At 43.1% G+C, this 22,781-nt stretch overlaps 5 protein-coding genes across 6 annotated transcripts; 2 read left to right on the top strand and 3 right to left on the bottom strand.

The window, feature by feature from the left end:
* The first annotated feature begins 3 nt into the window (after positions 1–3).
* Positions 4–521, top strand: LOC108059772 (uncharacterized). Its single transcript, XM_017145198.3, has 2 exons — positions 4–190; positions 244–521. The coding sequence occupies exons 1-2, from the start codon at positions 106–108 to the stop codon at positions 519–521; spliced, it is 363 nt and encodes a 120-aa protein (XP_017000687.2). The 5' UTR covers positions 4–105.
* On the bottom strand, positions 357–2,332 carry Hmg-2 (High mobility group protein 2). Its single transcript, XM_017145197.3, has 2 exons — positions 1,837–2,332; positions 357–1,772 (listed from the first exon to the last, which is right to left on the bottom strand). The coding sequence occupies exons 1-2, from the start codon at positions 2,244–2,246 to the stop codon at positions 1,031–1,033; spliced, it is 1,152 nt and encodes a 383-aa protein (XP_017000686.2). The 5' UTR covers positions 2,247–2,332; the 3' UTR covers positions 357–1,030.
* Positions 2,333–3,113: 781 nt separating this feature from the next.
* On the bottom strand, positions 3,114–5,443 carry Xbp1 (X box binding protein 1). The gene is given in 3 exon segments (XM_017145221.3): positions 3,114–4,340; positions 4,343–4,661; positions 4,904–5,443. Coding segments are annotated over 3 exon segments (1,536 nt in total). The 5' UTR covers positions 5,164–5,443; the 3' UTR covers positions 3,114–3,383.
* Positions 5,444–5,806: 363 nt separating this feature from the next.
* Positions 5,807–6,764, bottom strand: LOC108059754 (dynein regulatory complex protein 8). 2 transcript variants are annotated; one of them, XM_017145174.3, is made up of 4 exons: positions 6,605–6,763; positions 6,309–6,546; positions 6,030–6,252; positions 5,807–5,974 (listed from the first exon to the last, which is right to left on the bottom strand). In XM_017145174.3, the coding sequence occupies exons 1-4, from the start codon at positions 6,615–6,617 to the stop codon at positions 5,873–5,875; spliced, it is 576 nt and encodes a 191-aa protein (XP_017000663.2). In that variant the 5' UTR covers positions 6,618–6,763; the 3' UTR covers positions 5,807–5,872. The 2 variants fall into 2 exon arrangements, with proteins under 2 accessions (XP_017000663.2, XP_070068425.1); XM_070212324.1 differs by lacking the exon at positions 5,807–5,974 and having other exon boundaries at positions 6,098–6,227; positions 6,605–6,764.
* Positions 6,765–7,702: 938 nt separating this feature from the next.
* Positions 7,703–22,757, top strand: Magi (membrane associated guanylate kinase, WW and PDZ domain containing protein magi). Its single transcript, XM_017145208.3, has 6 exons — positions 7,703–7,978; positions 11,130–12,178; positions 18,794–18,980; positions 19,198–21,172; positions 21,234–21,462; positions 21,944–22,757. The coding sequence occupies exons 2-6, from the start codon at positions 11,368–11,370 to the stop codon at positions 22,381–22,383; spliced, it is 3,642 nt and encodes a 1,213-aa protein (XP_017000697.2). The 5' UTR covers positions 7,703–7,978; positions 11,130–11,367; the 3' UTR covers positions 22,384–22,757.
* Positions 22,758–22,781: the final 24 nt, after the last annotated feature.

Here is a 22,781-nt window from a genome sequence, read left to right as displayed (position 1 = left end):
AACCTTAGGTTGAGACGTAGGATTCGGCTTTTCCCCAGCTCAGTTCGGTTTCACAGAGCTATACTTTTCACTCTCGGGGAAAATACAGAAAATAAATCAATTAAAATGCTGCTAAACTTGATATATGGTGTGCTGGAAACCATATCGAATGCGATCTACACAACAGTGGCCACCATTTGGAGTGTTGAACGTAAGTGGGTAGAATCCTTGATGGATCCTTTTGTGAACAAACTGATTCCACAGAGGCCGTGATCAACCTGATGATGTCCACCTTTCTGTTTGTGCTGGGCGTAGCCTGTCATCCGCTGATGGTGATTCCCATGCTGATGGGGGGCTACTATATTTTGCGCAACTGCTGGTATCGTCGCGCAAAGAGCCCGCGGTTGGAGAACTCGGTGGATAGCGATGGCCTCTTGAAGACTCCAGGGACTCCGTACGTCCCCCGTACTCCTCGCCTTCCCGCTTTTCGCAGCTTTGGGAACCTCTCCACTCTTAGCAACGAGGCACCTAACGATAACTAAGCGAGGGTATATAGGATATAGGATGACTGGCCAACACTTGATTTCCTTGGGTTAATTCAAATACACAGATGAGCGCTCTTAAATCTATGGTTTTTAGTTTATTTTATAGTAAGGATAATGGGTTTTAGGTTCTAAAGATTGGAACTTAACTGGTAAAACAAGATTTCCTTGGGTTTAGTTGATTAATTTAACAAAATATAAATACGGATGTAAGCGAACTTAAAACTAGGCTTTCTATAAATACTGTCGAATCTTCAAGGGGTCAGAGCTTGAAACTGATCGATATTTTCACAATATTATTTCGATAAATTCGATGCTTTTGATGGGAAAAGTATTTAAATATCGAAATGTCGATGTTTTTTAAGAATGTCGATTCTTCAAGGGGTTAGAGCTTGAAATTGATCGATATTTTAGATATTTGCACAATATTGTTTCGATAATATCGATTTTTTTAATGGGAGAAGTATTTAAATATTGAAATTTCGATGTTTTTTAATATCTAGGGCTTTTTAAGGCTTCAGCAGACTGCTAGTGTCCACCTTGCGCAGAGCTTCGCGAGCCTTGATTAGGGTGACATTATTTGGCTGGCTAACGAGTCCCGCCAAGTGCCGTATGTACTTGTCAATGTTGCCCACACTGGGACCGCTGGGCTCCAGCGGAGGCAGCAAGATTCCGCCGAGGGCGGCCACCAGTTTCTGGCGCAGACCGCGCACATAAGACTCCAGGCGGCGGTTCTCCTCCATCAGCTCGGTCACCTCGCCCATCACCTTGGCGTAGCCGGCCTTGGTGTTGTCCACATGCTGCTCCAGCACCGCGTTCTGCTGCTCCAGATCGGTCTTGGCCTTGCGCAGCGTCCGCAGCTCGTTCTCCGTGCTGCGATTGTGCTCGATGAACTCGTTGGTGTAGATGGGAATCTCGCCGGGCTGCAGGGGTCGTGGTGCGGGTGCTGCCGGTGGTGGAGCCACGCTGCTCGGAGGGGGATGAACGGGAGCAGGAGTTGGGTTAGCAGGCGGCGGAGTCTGGGCCCGCTTCACCTTGGCCAGTGGCACATCATCCGGATCCTCGCTCTGCCGCTTTACCGCCGCCGCCGCCTTTGCCTTGGTTTTTTTCGCCTTGCCCAAGCTGGATTCACCCTTCTGCGTCTTCTCCTTGGGCGAACTCTCCAGTTTGGTGGCCTTTTTGGCCTTGGCCAGCTCTCTGGCCACAATTTCGGGGTGTTCCTTGAGAAACATTTGCAGTTGCTCTTGGTATCTAAGGAAATATGTGAGTTAAATGAGTGCCAGGTTGTAAAAGGTGTGTATAATTATGATCCTACATGGCCTTATCCTTGGCGGCTGCCTCCATGTAGGGCACCTTGCGCTCCTCGGGCAGCTGGTGCCACTCCTCGCCGATGATCCTCGTGTGCTCCAAAGCAGTGCGCGTTGGCTGCTCCCGACGCAGTTCCTCCCTGCGATCGTTCATGAATCTCACATAGCCATTGAGCGGCATCTTCGGTGCTCCGGCCACGTTGATCCTGCGCTGGGCCAGCTTCTTGAGCTCCGATCCCACATCGGATTCCGAGTGGCGACCCTTTGGGTTCTTCGGCTTGTTCTTCTTTCCCTTGGCTCCCGGTTTGTCCTCCTCCAAATCTTCGATGGCCGCCGAGTCCAGGGACTGGGAGGCGATGGGCAGGGATGCGGGTGATTCCATCACCGCATCTGGGGTCTCGTTGGCTGGCTCCGTCATATTTTAATAGATTGGGAGCCTATTGCATTTAAAATTGTTTTGTTTTGGTCAAATTTCGTAGACAGAACACACGGTTCCAAAAACTAGTTCAATTTTATAAACAACCTTTTCGGAACTAGTTCATTAAGGAATTGGAATTTTGTATTCTACTAGGGTGGATCAATATTTACTTACTACAAAAAAAATAAACTTTGTTATTTAAATATTATAACATTTTTTAGACAAAAAATGCCATTTTTTTGTACTTGATTATTGTGGATCAAAAACCTAAACTAAAAATTAATATTTAAAAAACTCTTATAGAAAGATCTACTTTATTTTACTGTCTATGTCATTTTTTAAATATTTTCACGTTATAGCCATGCAGCAAAATATTTAATATATAAGTATGTATGTATGTTTTTTTAATCTAACATTTAGCAGCATTGTTAAATGCTATATTTAGCTTTAATTTGAATGTCTGTCATACATACATAGCTGTTGAATAATACCAATCGATTATAAACTATAGACCCCACAATAAATCTTTTTCTTTTAAAATGGGTACTAATATTTCCAACGAACCCAGTTTCTAAAGAACGTAATTATAATATTTTTCATAGAACAAGTGCTGTTCTAATTTCATCTATCTGTATTACTTGTAGTCATTCAACTTCAGTGATGCGCAGTCTCATAATACACATAGTACGTAATTAGGGGGAAATGACTCATGGGATTACATTTAAAGACCCACAATCTACGCAGCAATGACGACAGAAAATATGGCGTGATTTGAAGAAAGTGGCGTGATTACCAATTTTATCATACGCACCGTCCAAAGTTCAGTTTCCACCTAGAAGAAATTCAGTAAACAAAAACAAATAGTAGTTGTGGTTTGGTTTGGTTTATATTTTGAATATATTATCTTTTTTTTTCTCGAATGTTTTCGCAAATTCTTTGAGCACAATACAAGTAATCGTAAGCCTATGTGGTTAGAGATTGTTAAACATAAATGGAAACCTACAGCTAAGCTTAGCGCCTCGAACTACAATATCATTTATAAAGCCTTCGACTAAGAACTTATTTACAGCCTATCAACTAAGACACTTAAGCAAAAGCGGCGGCCAGCCAAACTTAACGATACAAGAGAGACATAACTTAGATCAAACTGGGGAACAGCTCGTCGAAGTTGCTCTCCCACGGGAAGTCCTCCTCGTCCGTGGGCAGAGTGAGGGCCGTGGACATGGGCGAGCCCAGGATGGACTCGTATCCGTGGTCCGAGGTGGCCGAGTGGAGGGACAAGGCGGGGGATTTGGCCAGCGGGGAGATCGCCTTGACGCGCGGACGCAGGAAGCGCTCGATGGGATCGAAGCTGCTGCTCTCGTCGTCGTCCGAGTCGTCGCCGGCGTTCACCACATTGAGGTAGACCTGTGACGGCGACGTCGCTGGCGGCGGACACTTCATGATCACGTCCGTCGCGTCGTCGCCAGCGGAAACGCCGTCGCAGTAGATCTCCTCCACGGCCTCGTTCACCGGCACCGCATCGCCGTCCATGACGATGGTGATCGAGTTTGTCTTGGCATCGTACGTGCCATACACTGTATCGGGGGTGGCCTGTAGCAGGGAGGCGGCCGCTGTCGCCTTGATGGTGGCTGTCGTCGAGGGAGGCGCTGCTGTCTGTGGGTTTCCATTCATCTCCAACACCTGCACATTCAGGCTGATTGTGTGCTCATCCTGTTCCGTCTCCTCCTTCACGCCATCACTTCTATGCCCGTCGGATTCCAGGCACTCTGCTGCGGACCCCACCACTGGTCCAGGCAGTCGCTCTGCGTCGCCTGCATCTTGGGCAGCAGCTGGGCAGCCCGCTCCAGCGCCTGCCTCCAGGTCTGTGGTGATATCTGCGAGCAGACTTTCGGCCAGCTCCTCGAGCCGCCGGACGTCGAACTCCTCGTCGACGTCGCCAAGCAGGTCTTGTAGAGTAGGCAGAGGGCCACAACCTTCCAGAGAGAGGCCAGGCTCTTGCTGCTCCTCAGCTGCTCCGCCAGCGGACGCGCTGACGACTGTGTGTCCACCTGTTGTGTACCCTGCGGCAGAGGGTCAGCTTTGGATGCTGCAGATCCAAGGTGTGTGGACGCACAGCCCTCAGCGCCTGCGCAGGCGTTGGATTGGCTGATGCTGATGCTGCTGTTGATATTCCGGGTGTTTTGCTGCTGCTGTTCTTTTAGTTCGGCGAGTTCCTGGCGCAGCAGCTCCAGCTCCGAGTCCAGCTTGTGGTTCTTGGCCAGCAGCGACTCGTTGATGGCTTGCAGGCTGTCGCACTTGTTCTGTAGTATCTCCGTCTTGTCTGTGAGCTCCTTGATCTCGTAGTCCATCTCCTCCATGCGCGCCTTCTTGCGGTCGCGCGATGTCTGGGCGGCCACGCGGTTCTTTAGCTTCCTGTAGGGGATTTTAAGAGGATTTAGTAAGGAGAACAATAAATAAATAGGGTTATTTCTACCTTATTTCATATCAATAAGAAGCCGATATGATTTATGTCAAATTTATGATTCAAACATATCAACATGATATTTGATCATATCATTAAAAATACCAAATTTGGTACTTTTTGAGCAGATAATATAAAAAAAGACTTTATTGATATCAAAATGATATGATTGAATGATATGATTTTTACTTACTTTCTCTGCACTTTCTCCTCCCAGGTGAGATGGTCCAGGCGACGCTTCTTGGCCTTGGGCGCCGAGGCGGCCGGGCTGTCGTCCTCCATGTTGGACGAGGATGCGTAGCCCGAGCTCGAGGGCGTCGGCGAGGCGGAGGGCGTGGCCGCCGCCTTTAGCAGCGCCGCCGTCAAGGGGGCGGGCCTCAGCTTGGGCAGACTATTCGATGTGATTGCTGTCCGCGGCACGGCAATGAGCACTGTACTCGCTGTGGGGGCCATGGTAATAACTGATTGGGGGCTAAATGATAAACTGCTGCCTCTGCACTTTTAGATTTGCATGGCTTATCCGTGATTTAACTTGAACTTGTTAACTTGTTTATCTTAGGTTGTCGTCTCTTGTGCTTCGACTGCGCTTCTGGGACGCTCTGCGGGTTTGGACCTCTTCATCGCCTCCGACTCGGGCTTTTCTTGCTCCGTCTCACGCAATTTTCTCATCCACCTTGCAATATCGACCCACTACCAACTGGTTTTCCTTTCTGCTGACGTGTTCTTTTCCGAATGGCTGTGAAAAGCTGACGTGTTTTTCTGGTGGTGGTTTCAGCGCTGGAAAAGTAGCTATAAACTATCGATTAAGCCTTTGGGTGCTGTTAGAACAGCCGATAGTTTTTAAGAACCCTTTCACATAAATTAAGAAATAAAAAATGAGAGCAATGGGACTTTACTTAAATATATCATGGTCCTTGAAGTAAAAATTAAACCATATTAAGCCTTCTTTAACATATAAAATAATGATTGAACAAATTTAATAGAATTTATACGATACTATCGGTTATTCTTCTTTAATGTATTGTTGGTCCATTACTAGCCAGAGTTACCATCTAGTTCGAAATGTGGAACGGTGGAATATGAGAGACCAAGAAAATAGGTTATACAATTCAAAAATGTATAAACAATTTAATTTTTGAAGACATCGAAACAAAATATTTTTTTAAGAAAACATAGTTTGTGGGGGTTTCTTGCCCTTTTCCCTTTCAACTTGGGCCAATTCCTCTTTAATAACCTCGGCGATTTCGTAGATTTTCGGTTTGTGCTGTAGATTAAAAACCGAAATTAAAAGTATATGAATAGGAAAATTTTTGCCTCACCCTGAGTTGATTGATGTAGAAGGTATAGGGAACGTTTTCAGTTCCAGTGATGGGATCAATGGCAATGGCCACAGGCCACATGGCATTTAGTTCCTCTTGAGTGAAAGGTTCGCCTTCTTCCGACATCAGTTTCCCGAAATATTCCTTGGTCAGAAATTTTTTGTTTTCTGGATCCAGGATCTCAAAGGCCTCCAGCAACTTTTCAGCCGACGCAGGTTCCATTCTGGGATTAAAATCAAGTGAAACTAGTTTTATAAAATCCTAATAAACATTTCTTACTGGCGGTCCATTAGCAGCTGGGAGACATGGCCTATGAATTTGATAATATGGGTCTCCCCTGGGTAATCCGTGGACTCGGTGGCCTTAATAACTTCCTCGACCTCCTTTTCGGTGGGAACGCAGCCCAAAAATCTGAGGACGTTGCCCACATTTCGGGTGTCAATATATTTATCACCATGCGTGTCAAAGATGCAAAAGGCTTCCGAAATCTGAGTCTCAAGTTCGTTGTTCAGGGTAACTGGTGAGGGTATGAGGTTTAAAACGAAAAGATAGGATATATTCTACGCATTTCTTACTCCCAACTTCCATGGTTTTTAATTTTAATAACTATTTAATTTAAACAGCACTTCCAAACGGTTTTCACTAATAATTTTGCTGTTTACTTTTTTATTTACTTTTTAATTTTATGTGCTACACTTTCTGCAACTGAAAAATATGTAAGGGCTTGCTATTTTCATTTTGAATTTGAATATAACGATAGGAAATCGAAGAAGGCGCCAAGTTTTGCCTATCGGGTGTGTGGTCACACCATCGTGGTGAATGGTCACCGATAGCCGATAGTCGATAACTGCCAGGCACGCAACCTTGTTGAGCGTCGCGTTATTTTTGTTTTCTGTTTTGTTTTTCGTTTCGCGTTTTTTAATTAACTCCTACGTTTATTTGTAAATTAAGTTGGGACAATCGTTTAATAAGAGGTTTACCAATGCCGAACAAGTGAAATATTAAACCATTCCAGTGCTTTTCTAGTGACAAACAAAGAGTGCATTTATATTTTGTTGTCGGTGTGCAAATACCTTTGTGTGCGTGGGCCTAGCAGCAACAGGTTTTCCAAGTCAACTCGGCGCGCCACCTCAGTTTTTCAGTTTTCATTTGTTTTCGATAGTCGGTGGAGTGCGGTTCGCGTTGCGGGAAAATCGAATTGCAATTTAATGCTGCGTTTAATGGAAAACGAGACGAGCCATTAGTGAGCAACCCGTTTTTTTATTCGGCGTCGCAGGTATCGCAGTATCGCAGGTGTGGAACGTCGCGCGACGATTCCAACGGGTTTTCCAGGAGGTTTTTGGCCCATAACAAGCTGAAACTTGGCCATAATATCACAGTTAACAAGTGCCACCGCATCGCAGTGTTGACAAGTGTGCGTGTTAGTGTGTTACTATGTTTATACGATAGCAATCACGATTTCTTGAAAGCGCGAAATAGAAATAACCCCTGTTTATACGACAGCCGAGAATTCATGCTTTTATTCACTCTCAGCTGATAGGGATGCCGGACCAGCAAAAATATCTTATTTTTAATACCACTGATTAGAGATATAGCCTATAAAAGGCCTTCAATTTCTAGCGATCTGGCAACGTCGATAATTTTTTACAGAGTTACCATACTGCATATCACCAAATCACGCTTTTGGGCTGAAATCATAGTCAACTTTCGTGTGTTGCCGAATTCACGAAATGGCGTTTATACAAGCACGAATCGGCCGAAAGCGTGAAATGATAGCGTGAATTCGGCATCGTATAAACACAGTATGTGTGTGTTTGAAAAACGCGTTTTCGAAGAAAAACCTCAACTCAAAATACATCAAAATCGGAATGAAAATGGAAAGTGCCCCCCGACGATCATCGTTTTAGGACCCCGTTTTCGAGCCAAACAAATAAACAAACCCAAAAGAGGTGCGAATTTTGAAAGCGACTGAAAATGGTTTTTATCTCCCTCATTGACATTTTTCCAATATTTGCCATTGGCATTGACCACCACTCGATAGAAAGTTTATCTCTGATCGATGGCAATTAGCGAGGCGTGCTTGAAAAGATAAATATTTGCTAATGTATCTGGCACTCGAGCGTTGAAAGTTGACAACCGCGATTGCTGATTACTTTGCTTAACGATTTTTGCTTGTTATTGTTAGTATTTATAACTAATTAGGCCTACCAAAAATAAGTTTATCATAAAAGTAAAATTTCAAAAAATTTCGATTGTATTAAAGGAAGTAATAATAATCTAAAATAACGGCACTGTAAATAAGACTTATAAAATTGCAAATGTCCATTATCGGGGTTTCCCAGAAATCTCTAACGATTTCTAAATTGGTTCCTGGAAGTACCGAAATTTTATGAGTTTTTCCTGCATATCTTAGTATATTAGTTCTTATCTGTTTATAAAGAACATTTTTAAATTGTATTTTCAATAAATTAGAAATATTTTTGGGTATAAACTTAAGTTTTTAAATTTTAATACCAGTGCTAAAAATGTTTTAAACTCCATTTTAATTTTCCCAAACTCTAATGGAAAAATAAATAAAGTACGATGCATTTCTTGACAAAGTGCCACCAAGCTGTTTTGGATCTGCATCCAAACTGCACCCAACTGCACTCGCTTCGCAGAAAACCTCAGGCGGCCATAAACGCAGATGATGAATTTTCCCCATGGAGTGAAATTGTGGGCTTAACTATACGCTTTTCACTTGGTTTGCAGTCGCCGCTCCCCTTGTTGATTGCCACTCGGTATTTCTTCTGGTCGTGCGCCGCCTGGTCGTCGAAAGTGCCCCGTTCCTCCTTTCTTGCCCTGCCTTTCCCTGCCTTCGGTTTACTTAACTTTACTTTTCGCTCCTTCCGCGGCTTTTCTCTAATGCTCCATGCAGTTTTCGCTGTCCGCCAAACGACAGGTGGCTGGGCACATTTGCGGTTCGAAAAGGTCTCTGTTTTGGGTCTCTTTGTGGCAAGTGAATCAACCACCATCGCTACCAGCAGAAGCAGATCGTTCCTGTTACGTGTTCGTACAGAGAGAGAAAAGATCCTTTGGTTTGTTTTTACTTAATTATAGTTTAAATCAGCGGTCGGCAGCGCCCTATTAAGTGAGCATAGGAAATTGTTCTGCCCATCCTCTGCCTCTCACGTACACTGTAGAACAGCGGTCTGCACACACACACTAATGAGCTGCCCCGTGCAATTTACTCACACAAGTCTAAAACAAAAAGTCATTGTATGAGTGTGCCGACCGCTGGTTTAAATCTTCAGAATTTCCTAACTTTGATATTCGAAACAATAGAAAAATTGTGTTCAAATATTAGGATTTAATTTAATTAACTTTATAAACCACTTAAAGAGATCTTACAAACTTGTGGCTTAAGTTAAAAAACAAGTTTCATTAAAGTAGTAAAAATAAAACAAAAATTGGTAACCCTTCAAAAATATTTTCTATTCATTTATATAAATTTTTTAATTATATTTTTTTTTGCGTATTTTCGATTTTTTGAAACATTTTGTATCCTAAAGCGTACTTTAAACTTATAGGACATCGCATTGCTAGAACCTATACCATTATTTTCCCTTTGTGTATTTGTGGGGGTTGCCTTTCGGTTTTCAGTTTTGAGTTTTCGGTTTTCTGGCGATCTGGTGGCATGCTCTAAAAAACTCGTTTCTCGCCGATGTTGTTGTTTTGCTTGTCGTTTCTGGAATTCTTGGCTGGCGGTGCCCGCAGCTCTTTTTTAATGCCTCAACGTATCGTACTCCTTCTGCCCTCCATCGACTCCGTCGATCGTCTTCTGCCTTTTTTCTCATTGGAGTAAATTTTTCGCTTGAGGAATTTTATGTTGCTGCCGTGTTTGATGCCCCTTTTTTCGCACAGTTAATTTTCTTATTCTTTTCCTTTCCCCTCGCTCATAATTGTGTGTGTCGTGAGTCAACGTTTTCATATTTCTCTCGGGGAAACCATGATTTTGTTTAAATATTTATAAATACATATATTTAATAGCAGCGAGAGTTGGGAAAATTGGTTCAATCTCCTCTTAAAACGAAAATAGTATTTAAACCAGTTCACTACGAAGTTTAACTACAAACAAATTAAACAAAGAAAGTTTTTGTTTTGATATAAATCCAAATTAACCGAGCTGGTTTACTCTTTTTTATTAAACGCACTTGAAGAGTGCAAAAAATGGCTTTAACTGGCGAAAATTTAAGAAAAACTTTGCCATGGAATGCACAGAAAAATAATTATAATTATACGTCTGTCATGGGAAAGTCGAAGCAAGCCTCTGTAAAATTGCAATGTCAACAATGATGGGGAATAAAAATGGGGAGGGTATATAAAGGGGATCGGGACAAGCCTAACTGAACAATCTGTTGATTGGCACCGCTTGCAAACTGCAGTCTGGATGGAGTTGGCCGCCGAACAATGAGCTTGTCTGGCCCGGAGCTGTCTAACTGGATAGTTGGCTTTGGAACTTGGCTAAGAGGAGAAGAGCGGGGTTTGAGGTCCAAACAATGTTAGATATTCAAAGTATTCGACGATGATTTTAAAGCATCTTAGGCGACGCAGTTTAAATTGCGAAAATAGTTGAAGGTCGAAACCGAAACCGAGAACGTTAATGGATACTACGGTTCTCAGTTATTTCAGTTTCTGTGGGAAAATTTTTCTTAAAGAATTTTAGGGAACTTTTAAAAAATATAACCAAATAAATGATATTCCTTGGGCAATAATTTTCTAACATTTTATTTTTCATATTTTAAAAAACAAGGGAACATTTCCTTATTTTGTAAGTAAGAGAACAAACGATGGTTAAAAAAACATTTCATGATAAATAAGGTTTATTTTTAATGATATTTAATATTGAAATAAATAATACATAAAAATCGTTTCGTTAGGATTTAGACCTTTATAAAATGAATAGTTGCACCCTAACGACGCAAATCCCAACTGTAGCGTTCTTTATTGTTTCGTTATGGTGGCTCTAACTATTCTATTGTTTATATACTCGGTAATTGTTTATATTACTTTGCATATTGCTAATTAATGGTTTCTCTTTTGATTGTTCTGTTTTTGCAGCTTCCCGAAACCGGAATGGAGGCTCAATGACAAATGAATTAATAAAACGGCAAAATGAAGAAGCGTTCAAAGTTTATCTAAACATTCCCGCAAACAAGCGCGAAGCAAAGCGAAACCGAAACAAGAAAAACCAACAAAAAAGTATTAAATAACGAGACTCGAATGCAATGGTTGGAAAAAACGCAAGTCGTTGGTAGATCGTTTTGAGAACAATTCGTGATAGAAGCTAAAGCTTAAAATGCCAATAATCACGGCCACGACAACGTCGACAGCCGGCGGAGTAGCAGGTGTGGCAGCCAGGGGCGTGGCAATCGCCAAATCGCCCACCGATTACCTAATGTACCAGCAGCAACAGTCACAGCAGCAGCAGCAACATCAACAGCAACAGCAGCAGCAGCAACATCAACAGCTCTTCGGCAATCACTTCTATCAACAGCAACAGCAGCCGCAGCAGTTGGCGCCTCTGAATGCTTCCCACCAACAGCACCACCACTCGCATCCACATCCACATCCTGTTGCCGCTGCTCCGACCAGTTTTGCAACATTTAACGGAAACTCGAATCTAAATTCTAGCCTTGCCAACGGAAGCAGCAGAAAATTCAATTGCAGCCGCGACAACGTGGACGATAATGCCGCCGATGCCGGCGAACTAGCGGCAGTTTCCCAGACATTGTCAGCTGGCTTAAACTCAGGTTCCGATGTGGTTGGCAATGGCCTGGGGATCGGGAATGGGAACGGGGACAAGTCTCTGGGTCTAGCGCCACCAGCTGGCCATCATCATCACCATCTACGCCCGCCACCGCCGCCGGCACTCAAGAAATCCGTCGTACCGACTTCAGCCATCGGGGCGAGTTCCGCCTCGCGCGAGGATGTCGCCTCGCTGAGTGGCACCTCCTCGCTGAACAGCCAGATGTCGGTGCATAATCAGTTCATCTCCGGATTGCCGAGCAATGGCATTGGCAGCGGTAGCGGGAGCAATGGAGTCAACGGAGGAGGCCCGGGAACCGGACGAAATGGTCCTCCGAGCAGCATTCTGAAGGGCAGCAAGGGTAAGGAAGAAAATTTAATTTAAATTGTAGGGTTAAACATATGAAAAATGCAATTTTCTGCTAAAATATTTCATATATTTGTTCGTCCTATTGTTGAAAGCATGAGAGAAAAATATATTTTGAGTTATATTGATTTTGTAGCATTTTTTCTTCAATATTCCCACAGTTTTTTTGTGACTACTACATTTGATATGATGTTGATAAATTCCAAAAATCATTTCAATTATCTAGTGTTAAATTTATTAAACTGAAAGGCAATAACATGTTTGAATTAAATTAATATTATATGAAAAGGTAAAACAAGTTAAAATAATAACTCATATATTTTACTTAAATATATTTTTCATTAAATCCCAAATCACATGTTTATACATGATCTTAAGCACACTAAATTCTCTTTATTTTATCATCTAATATTTATTATTCAAACATGTTAATTCAAATTTATTGTCGCATGAAGCTATCAATTATGCAGAGAGCTAGATGTGTGGTTGCCCGAGAACCTGTGCTCCAAATCGAATTTCCATTTTCGTTGCGCCTCATAAAATATTAAAATTAATTTGCTGTGGGCCAGCTCTTAAACCTAATTTAGGGCGTTCGTCTCAAGTGACTCATTTCCGCCCCCACATGGTTGAAAGCGAGTGATTCGTCCAAAAAAGCAAAACACACACTCCCACTTTGGTTTTCGGTTTCAATTACGTTTTCGTTTCGGTTTCAATTTCAACTTGAAATGCACTTGTGTAGTGGAATGAAATTAGTCTGCTATCAGCGGGTGGTTAACGAAAAAGTAAACACAAAGTACTGAAACAGCGGGTGGAACTTTTCGGACAGCCACGTGCCAAAGACGAAGAAAGGCTACAAATGTTTCGCTTGTAAACCAAAACCCACTTCTTGTTAACCTTCTTCTTGTGGGTCTTCCGTTCTTAGCCAGTTCTTAGAGGACTAAGTGCTACACTTTCAATATTACACTCGGTTTCACCCTCTAAGTACTCTACTCTACTCCCGTTTCATTTAATCCACCCGTCATCACTTTCTCGCAAAAACAGTGGAAGCCCCATGAACCCAGTCGATCCAGTTGCCATCTAAATCTAACCCAAGCTGCATTGTTTCGTCGCTCGAATGAATTATCGTAAGACGACATTCATGAATGAAACCCAGAAAGCTGGTTTCTTTTAGAGTCGACGAGTGGAAAGGTGGAGGGGATTTAGGTAACCTCGATTGTGTCGCTGATTGACTTAACTCATATAATTGCCGGTCTAGATCAAGTGGGAATTTAATACCATACCCCAGCGACATTAAACTTGTAGGTGTGATTGGGGCCATTAAATTAAAATGTTCAGCCAAATTATTGGTCGAGCGTTTAGAGCGAACTATACCCATATTTGCGATAAACTAATGGATTTTTGAATAACCTGCGGTTAAGATAGTCGAGTTCATATGATATCTAAAAATTTCATAACCTTAAAAGATCAAAACTAAGTTGTTAGCGTTTGTAAACACTCTTCAAGTTTCACAGAGCTCCCATTTAAAACACACAACCCTCACACTCGTTTCGTTATATTTATTTTTTGGACAACACCATCTAGGTGTAGATGGGAAATCGCTTTCGGAAGTTGGGCAAGATACTAGGTGGTTAGTATGTATCTGAATCATCTGTTAAGCGTTTGCCGCTTGGCTTGGTCCCATTGTTAAGTGGTTAACGCTTTTTTGGGCCCGAGTTAAGCAACTAAATTAGTGGATTTCATTAGATGAATGCGAGAAAGGGGTGGAATTTCGGAGCCAGGATTCCCAGGAGTTTCAATGAACTTCGGAACTCAAGTGGTGGCAACGAACTCGGCAGCTCGAAACTCACCCACCTGGATCTAAATCTATTCACCATTCCACACACCTTACATTGTATCTTTTGCTTATCATTTACGCCTCACGTCAGTGGCAATTAGCAAAAGCAGGAAAAGCAGCAAAGGCAGTGGCGTTGGAGTTCAAGTTCTGCTCCTCCCGGCATCACATGCTGCGATTATTAATTTCTTGATTGCGACAGCAGAAGGGTAACTCTAGTTTATGGCGTGCCATGTGTAGTAAGCCAGGTTAACGAAGCAGCAAAGCCAAATGCTATCATTAGGCGGAGCAGGGAGCCCGTGAAGGAGTCGTCACAAATGACACACAGAGGGCCGTCCCCTTTTTTCCTGAGAGAACAAAGACGTTCACGGAAAAAAATTGACAAAAGATCAAATTGATATGTGCTGGTATCATTTTGATATGGTATTTTGATATCTTATTTTACAAGATTTGTTTAAAAAATACTACATTTGGTATTTTTAAACAGTATTTTTTATAACTTTTATGAAATGATAAAATATTAAATTGATATGATTGAATCATAAATTTGACATTAATCATATCGGCTTTTTATTGATATGAAATAAGGTTAATATGATCCTATTTCATATACAATTTTTTCTCTGTGTAGACTTATGTGTTAAAGGGGAGCAGGAACTCAGACTACTCGATGACATCAATTGAGTGGAATGGTCTTTGGAGGCAGTTCTTCTGCCAGAAGGGCCCTGCATTCCAAACGCGGGCGAACTAATTGTCGGGGAGCATTCAATGGATCCGCTACAAAGCAAACTCGGACAGCAAGTAAATTGCGAAAACTGAGCCACGACTTGGAGTCATCTGAAGTGCTTATTGCGTAACTAGGGGAATTGCATTGGCCACAGCAGCAAAATCTAGCGGTCCAGACGGCAACGAAAGCGGCGGAACACGCATCTCATTACTGCTTAATTTATGTTGACGTTACTCGGGAATTATACAAATTAAAGTTGGAACGACATGGGGCTTTCACTTTAGCATTTTTAAGTTCTTTGTACTCGAGAAAAATATAACAGAACCCGGATATTAACTCATAAACTCTGCGAAATCTCAAGAAAATAAACCACTTTTGAGAGGGATTTATTTATGCAAATCTTCTTTATGGCTAAATACTTAGTTATAATAACAGAAAGCTGAGGTTCCCTTACTTTCTCACTTTAGAAATCGATTTCCTTGAATTCTGTTTTTGTCAACTTCTCATAAGATCGTGCCAAAAAACACGATCCAAATAACAACTTACAAGGGTAAACCAAATGTACATGTATAAACTTTAAAGCAGCAGAGAGAAAAAAAATTGACCCGATCACTACATAGTTTTTGGAAAAAAAGTCGGGTTAGCGAATAGTAAAAAATATTTAAATATTGTTAAGAGCTTTATAGAGCCAGTAATATCATAACCTTTCAATTACATTTAAAAATATCTTTTAATTTAGAAATTTAATATAATATAGCTTAAAATCTTTAACTATAATTTGGAGTTTTATAAATCTAGTTTAAAACGATTTAAAACTAACCAGTGATATATTGTAAAAAAAAGTATAATAGTATGTAAATCTGCAAACATTTTTACGGATCAGAGGAAGAGTACAATGATATGTAGAGGAAATCAGAATGGGGAAAATTGGCAATTAGGTAAAGGTTGTTTTACTACTTTTTTACTACTACTCGAGGGTACTTAGGGAGCTCGACACCGTTACCGTCACGCCCCCTGGTACTCCACTCACGACCTGCCACGCCCCCCGACCCTCGACAAAGGCGCGTGCGCAGCTTTTCGTTTGACTTTTGTTTTCCATTTGGGTCAAAGTCAATGAACTGGCGGGTATTTCGGTTCGACTTTACGTAACTTGTAGCCTGCACATTACATTTTCGGGGATTGTTTGTGTCTGCTTCAATTGTACCACATGTTGGCCAAGAGTTCCCTGTTCTTTGTTGTGTTTTGTTTTAATTATTTTTAGACTTTTACCGAGGCATTAATCCACTGCCGATCAGGGTTCAGATTGAACTGTCTCGATATGATCTGGGCTAAACGATTCCCCGAATTTCTCTTTGAATCTCGTGTGCAATTAGCCGCAATCTCGGAAAATAATCGTTTGTCAATCATTACCAACATCTTGGGACTACGGCAATCCCTGTTATTATGAGTAATGGATACTCGTTGTCTCTTTTCGTCTCCTTCTTTTTCAATCCGAGATCCATTCGGGCCAACATTCCCAGCAGATGAGTCACTTTTCGTACTGCCATTCAAGATATGCGATCTTTTTGGGCGAGCGAGCAATTTTTATTGATTGAGCAGGGCTGTTTTTTTAAGGAAGAAGCCTTTCTTCCAAAAAAAAAAAATTATCTATAGAGATTTTCAATTCATTATTACCTTATACTTTTCCTAACCATCTTGGCATCATCTGTTTTCGCGATCTTATATGTGTAATTCATTAGAACGGAAAATATTTGCATTTCTTATCGAGAAGTTGCAGATAAGAAAACATGTCCAGCAGATTTGGAGCAACGTGTGCTACATATTTATTTTTTATATTTGTCCAATAGCACGAGATAAACGAAGACCCATGGAAAGTAAAGCCGGATTGGTATGGGTGAAAGGTAAACAGCATTTAGTTCGGATTCTAGTTTGCGCTCGCAGCCCTGGTTCATTCCACATTCAGCTGTAGCTGTGAGCATTATTTCTGTGCTACATCTGTTGATCAAATACGCCCTCTCGCTCTCGCATTCTACAAATATTTACACAATGCAAGCAAGTGAGGTTGCGAACGAAGCGGCAAAGGAAAACAAAGTGGATGGGTGGGTGGTGATGGGAGGCCAAGGCAAACTGTGCCGCCAACAACTTCCGTACTGAAAAATCTCCTTACCCCCCGTTCCTTCTCCCTTCTCTCGGAACCAGGTTCTTCAGCATTCTATGGATTCTGCAGACTCCACCAACACAAACATGTGGACTGCACGCAGGGAAATTTGGGATAAATCTTTAATTTTATTTATCACTATTTAGGAGGTTTAAGGAAATATAATACCAAAATAATATTAATAATAAATATCGCAAAAAAAAAAAAAAATCATGTAATTTATTGATATTTTAAAATCGTTTTATACTATTAAAATTTTAAATTGAAGAATGTAAGTATCTACTTTAAATACTACTATGATTTACACTGCGTTAGATGTTTCGAATCATTTGAATCACACAGTAAAAGGTGTTTCAAATCATTCGAATCATACTACTACTGTGTTAGATGTTTCGAATCATTCCAATCACACTGTAATAAATGTTTCGAATCATTCCAAATTCGAATCATATTGTGTGGGAATATTTAGTTGACCTGCAAATACTATTTTGATATAGAGTCTTATTTCTTTCTCTGTACTTATTCAAACGAGCTTCTCGCCGTTTCTGTCACACTACCTCAGCCCCAAATGCAAACACGAGACGATGGCGCTTTTACCGTTTAAAGATGTGTCACCTGCCCGCCCTTTCGCTCCCCCTTTTCCGTGTTCCAATTGGAAGTGTCTGCCATAAATATTCATCTTCCTATGCAAATGATTCGCAATATGTTTTGAATGATGTTCAGGTGGGTCTATTTTTTCGCTCTCCAACAGTCCCGACATTCGATTAGCCCTGTTCGCATGGCTTTATCGCTGGATGTATGCATATGCTTATATATATCTGGGCTGGGGCATGCACCTCAAAAGGGGTTAACGACGAGTGGTCTACATAATCCATTTTTTAATGAGCATCGAAGCATAATTTAGCATAGGTTTAGGCCTATTTCTATAATGCAAACTGTCAAAGAGAAAAAATGTGTCCAGAATATCATATCTTTGGGATAAGTTTATAATATTTGTATAGCAAATAGTTCTTAATTTTTAGGTCGTAGTTTTTTTTCACAAATATTTCTGAATATTCTATCTGTGTTATATTTTATTTTAATATTTTAAATGATTTTTTTGTATAGTAGAAATACCAAATATTTAAAAATCTTTGCTATTAATATTCTAGAATATTTTATCAATGACATACTTTAATAATATTTTTTTTGGTAATGTAAAAATGTTATTTGATGACAATATACCTTACCCAAAACTATGTTTACATAAAAAGAGTTTTAATTCTTACATGTTTACTTCATAAGAGATTTCCGAGGAAACCTGACTCATGGCTAGGGCTTATCATTCGATCATCTCGCAACGGCTTGTCAAGCGAAATCACGTCGGCCTTGGTTGAAAGCATAGGCCACTCATTTACTTCTTTCGCTTTGGCCATAATTAAAATTTCCCCATTACTCATCCGACTTGAGTGGGGGACTGGACTGAGAGTGCTTAGTGCTTAGTGGCCATCTCGTCCCATTATCGCCGTGGTCCAGAAAAGTAGGTCACCGTCTGACCAGAGCCAGCCTGCCAACTGCTAATAATAATTATTATTCTGGCTTGCCCCAATCGAAAACGCTTTACGCTTCACCGGATTGCCGACGAGAGCTGGCGGGGAATGGCCAGTGGCAGGAGATGCGGACTAGGGATTGGGGTTCGCTTTTGTATGAGGTTCGATTTCAAAAGACCACACCAAACTATTTGCGGCTGGCTGAGCATCAAACTCCACCAGTTCCGTGACTCGTTTTGGCAAAATTCCACCTGCCGAGTGTGGAGTTCATTGAACGATTTGGGTTTGGTGATTGATTTTTACGATTTTACGAGTATGTTACATGGATGATGCACTGATTGGGGTTTTCACTCTATATTTTACAGAGAACCTGCTGCAGAACACCTACTACAATGGCGAAACGGGGGACAGCAGTCTGGGCAGCGAGTGCGGAGCTGGAGATGCCCAGCACCAGAACCACGAGAACAACGATGATCCGGGCGACGGATTGGGACCCCTGCCACCCAAATGGGAGACTGCCTACACGGAACGCGGAGAACTGTACTTCATTGAGTGAGTAAAACTTGTAAAGGGGGAATTTGTTCTTGAATTGAGAACATTTGTTCTTGAATTGAGAACATTTCTTCTTGAATTGAGAGGACTTGCTCTTTAAAACCGTAAAAGCACAAATGTTGTCAGTATCAAAACAAAATGTTATTATCCACATCGATCTTAAACATTTAATTAAATAAAATGATCAATGACTAATCTAAAATCCCCTCCCTTGCAGTCACAACACCGGAACCTCCCACTGGCTGGATCCGCGACTCTCCAAGTATCAAAAGAAATCCCTAGAGGATTGCTGCGAGGACGAGCTGCCCTACGGCTGGGAGAAGATAGAGGACTCCATGTACGGGATGTACTTTATCGACCATGTGAACCGGCGGACGCAGTACGAGAACCCAGTGCTGGAGGCCAAGCGACGGGCGGCGGAGCAGAGTCAACAACAGCAGTTGCAACAGCAGCAGCAATTGCAACAGCAGCAGCAGCTTCAGGAACAGCGCTCCAAAACGCCCACTGTGCTGCCAGAGACACTGGCCACGCAGGCGGCGGAGGAGCAAAGTCAGGAGGATCCGGAGCAGGAAGAGGCCCCCATGAAGCTGCCCTACAAGTTCACCCGCAATCCCGCCGAGCTGCAGGGCCAGCGGGTCAACACCACGCTGCTAAAGTCATCGCGTGGACTGGGCTTCACCATCGTGGGCAGCGACGGCAGCGCTGCTGGCGGGGATGTGGAGGAGTTCCTGCAGATCAAGACGGTGGTGCCGAACGGTCCCGCCTGGCTGGATGGTCAGCTGCAGACGGGCGATGTCCTGGTCTACGTGAACGACACCTGTGTGCTGGGCTACACGCACCACGACATGGTCAACATATTCCAGTCGATTCTGCCAGGAGAAAGGGCCTCCTTGGAGGTGTGTCGCGGCTACCCGCTGCCCTTCGATCCGAATGATCCCAACAACGAGGTGGTGACCACCATGGCGGTGGACGGACGGGATGCGGACAAGCAGCGACGCTTGAACATGGACGGCAACTACAATTTCCTGGACTTGTCCGGCGAGGGAGCCAAGAAGGCGAGTTGTGGCTTCATCCTGATGAAGAAGCCCGAGCTCTACACCTTCTCGATCATGAAGGGCTCCATGGGCTTTGGCTTCACCATCGCCGATTCCGCCTGCGGTCAGATTGTGAAGAAGATCCTCGATCGCAATTGCTGCACTCAGCTGATGGAGGGCGACGTCCTCTTGGAAATCAATGGACTGAATGTGCGCAACAAGCCGCACTTCTATGTGGTGGAGCTGCTCAAGGAGTGCAGCCAGACGACGCCGACGGCGGTGAAGATTCAGCGAACGCCGCCTGAACAGTCGGCCAACAACCAGGTGGGCAGTGTGGCCAAGTTGCGGAAAAACTTTGTCGGCAGCGGTCTCTTCCGCAGCAAGACGCCCACGGCGGATCTGTACAGCACCCAGGTGAAGGAGGTGCTGCCCATGCGTCCGAAAACCCCACTGGTGGATACAAGGAGAGCCAGAGTTCAAACGCCCAGTAACGAATTAGAGGAGTCCACGGCGGCGGAGAGGGAGAACAGGACGCCCGGCAAGTCGAACAGCAGTCTGCAGGAGCTGGACGACATCCCGTACATGGATCCCTATCCCAAGATCAGCAGGCTGAGCGAGCGTCTGGCGGAGGTGTCGCTGCAGGGAGACCCAAATGGCATCTATGGTTTACCCCCCAGCATGCAGCCTCTCCCGCTGCCACTGGCTCACCACGAGTCCTGCTACTGCTATGACTGCCAGGCGCAGCAGCGCTACCGTCCCGGTGGCTACTTTGTCCAGGCCCAGCAGGCGTCCGCCGGTCAGTACTCGCCGCTCCAGACGGCGCATCTCCAGAACGAGCGGATCCAGCGACGCGTCAACGAGCTGCTCAGTGATAGAAGACGCGTGGGCTTCGCCAACCTGGATCCTCCCCAGCAATTGCAGCACTCGCCCAGCTGGCGCAATGGAGCTCTGCTGGACGCCTCCGAGGATGCGGACCAGTGCGAACTCACCGAGGTTACGCTGGAGCGTCAGGCTCTGGGCTTTGGCTTTCGCATCGTTGGTGGGACTGAGGAGGGTTCCCAGGTTACCGTGGGCCACATTGTGCCTGGCGGTGCCGCCGATCAGGACCAGCGCATTTCCACCGGCGATGAGATTCTCAGCATCGATGGCATTAATGTGGTAGGTTAACTTTTGCTTAAACAGTCTCATCTTAGCTAATTCTTCTGTTTTAATCTTACAGCTCAACTCTTCGCACCACAAAGTGGTCTCTTTGGTGGGGGAATCAGCGCTGCGCGGCCAGGTCACCATGATTCTACGCCGGCGGAGGAATCCGCTGCTGCAGCAGGCTCCAGTTAGTCAGTCACAACTGCGTCGCTATCCCTACGATGTGATTGTCAGCCGGCATGAAAACGAGGGCTTTGGATTTGTCATTATATCTTCATCGAACCACTATTACGGCTCGACAATAGGTGGGTTGTTTATTTCGTACTAGAGCCCTGTATGAATGGATTCAAAGAATTATTTGGAATTTTTTTGTTTTATATGAAAGAATTAATTAGAATTTTGAGTTTAATAGAATTGAATGAATTTGAATTTTGAGTTTAATAGAATTGAATGAATGGCATGAATTCCGAAATAATTCAAACGACATTTTATTTTGAAGAAGAAAGGGCCAAAATTTTGTCATTAAATCTGCCTGAATTTTATTTACTATGCAGTTAACATTGATTTGTTAAAAATTTTCCACTTTTTGTTCTCAAAAGAAGGCACAAAACAAATCTGTCAAATTCAAAAAATGTATAAAAAATATTCATTCAGTTCGAAATGAATTAGAAAAACATTCAATATATTTTTATGGCATACAATGATAAAACAAAAATGGAATGATTCATGCAGGGCTCTATTTTGTACTTCTTGGAAAGGTATTTTAATTATAAATATAATTTCCAGGCAAACTAATACCCGGCAGTCCGGCGGATCGCTGTGGCGAGCTCAAGGTGGGCGATCGCATAGTGGCGGTGAACCGCATCGAAATAGCCGGCATGTCGCACGGCGATGTGGTGAATCTCATCAAGGAGTCGGGTCTGCATGTGCGGCTCACCATCGGCGTTCCGCTAAAGGAGGGCGGTCCCAGTCCCGGAGGAAGTAGTGCCGGGGTGGCGAGCAATACTCCAACTCTACAGGCATCTCCCAGTCTACTGAAGGCGCAGTTAGCCCACCAGCAGCAGCAGCAACTTCCGCCGCAGCAGTCGCAGCAGCAGCAGCAGCTAAGCCATCACCATCTGGAGATGCCCATGTCAATGCCCATGCCTGGAAACGGAACCTATTTGGAGCGACCCAGTAACAATATCGCAGCCACATTGGCGCTGCACCAGCAGCCACAATTATGACTCTGAGACCTACGCATTCGGCTCTACAAGAGCTTTCTTTAATGCTGGACGATCGATTGCAGGCCCATAGTTTGTACTCTAAAAAACAGAGAGTACCAACCCCAAAGACTGAATTTAGTAGCGTATATAAGTCAAACCCAATGCGAGTTGCGTATTTATACCAGTTTCTTAGGATCCCATTTAACGTCTTTAATCGCTAAGAGAATTCGCCAGTTTGTGAGATATTTACCGACTTTTATACACTGTTTTAGACACATTAGAATTGTACAAATGTATAGGACTTAAATATTTTACCATGAGTATGTATGTTATTCAATCACGCTAGACATTAAGTTGTATTTTTCAAATATACCTACACATTATAGAGTCAATAATCGTATTACAATGGTCTTTATTCT

Source organism: Drosophila takahashii, chromosome 2R (genome assembly GCF_030179915.1).
Source record: "Drosophila takahashii strain IR98-3 E-12201 chromosome 2R, DtakHiC1v2, whole genome shotgun sequence".
NCBI lineage: Eukaryota > Metazoa > Arthropoda > Insecta > Diptera > Drosophilidae > Drosophila > Drosophila takahashii.
The sequence above is the reverse complement of the archived record's forward strand: the minus strand, read 5'-3'. Positions and strand labels throughout refer to the sequence as shown.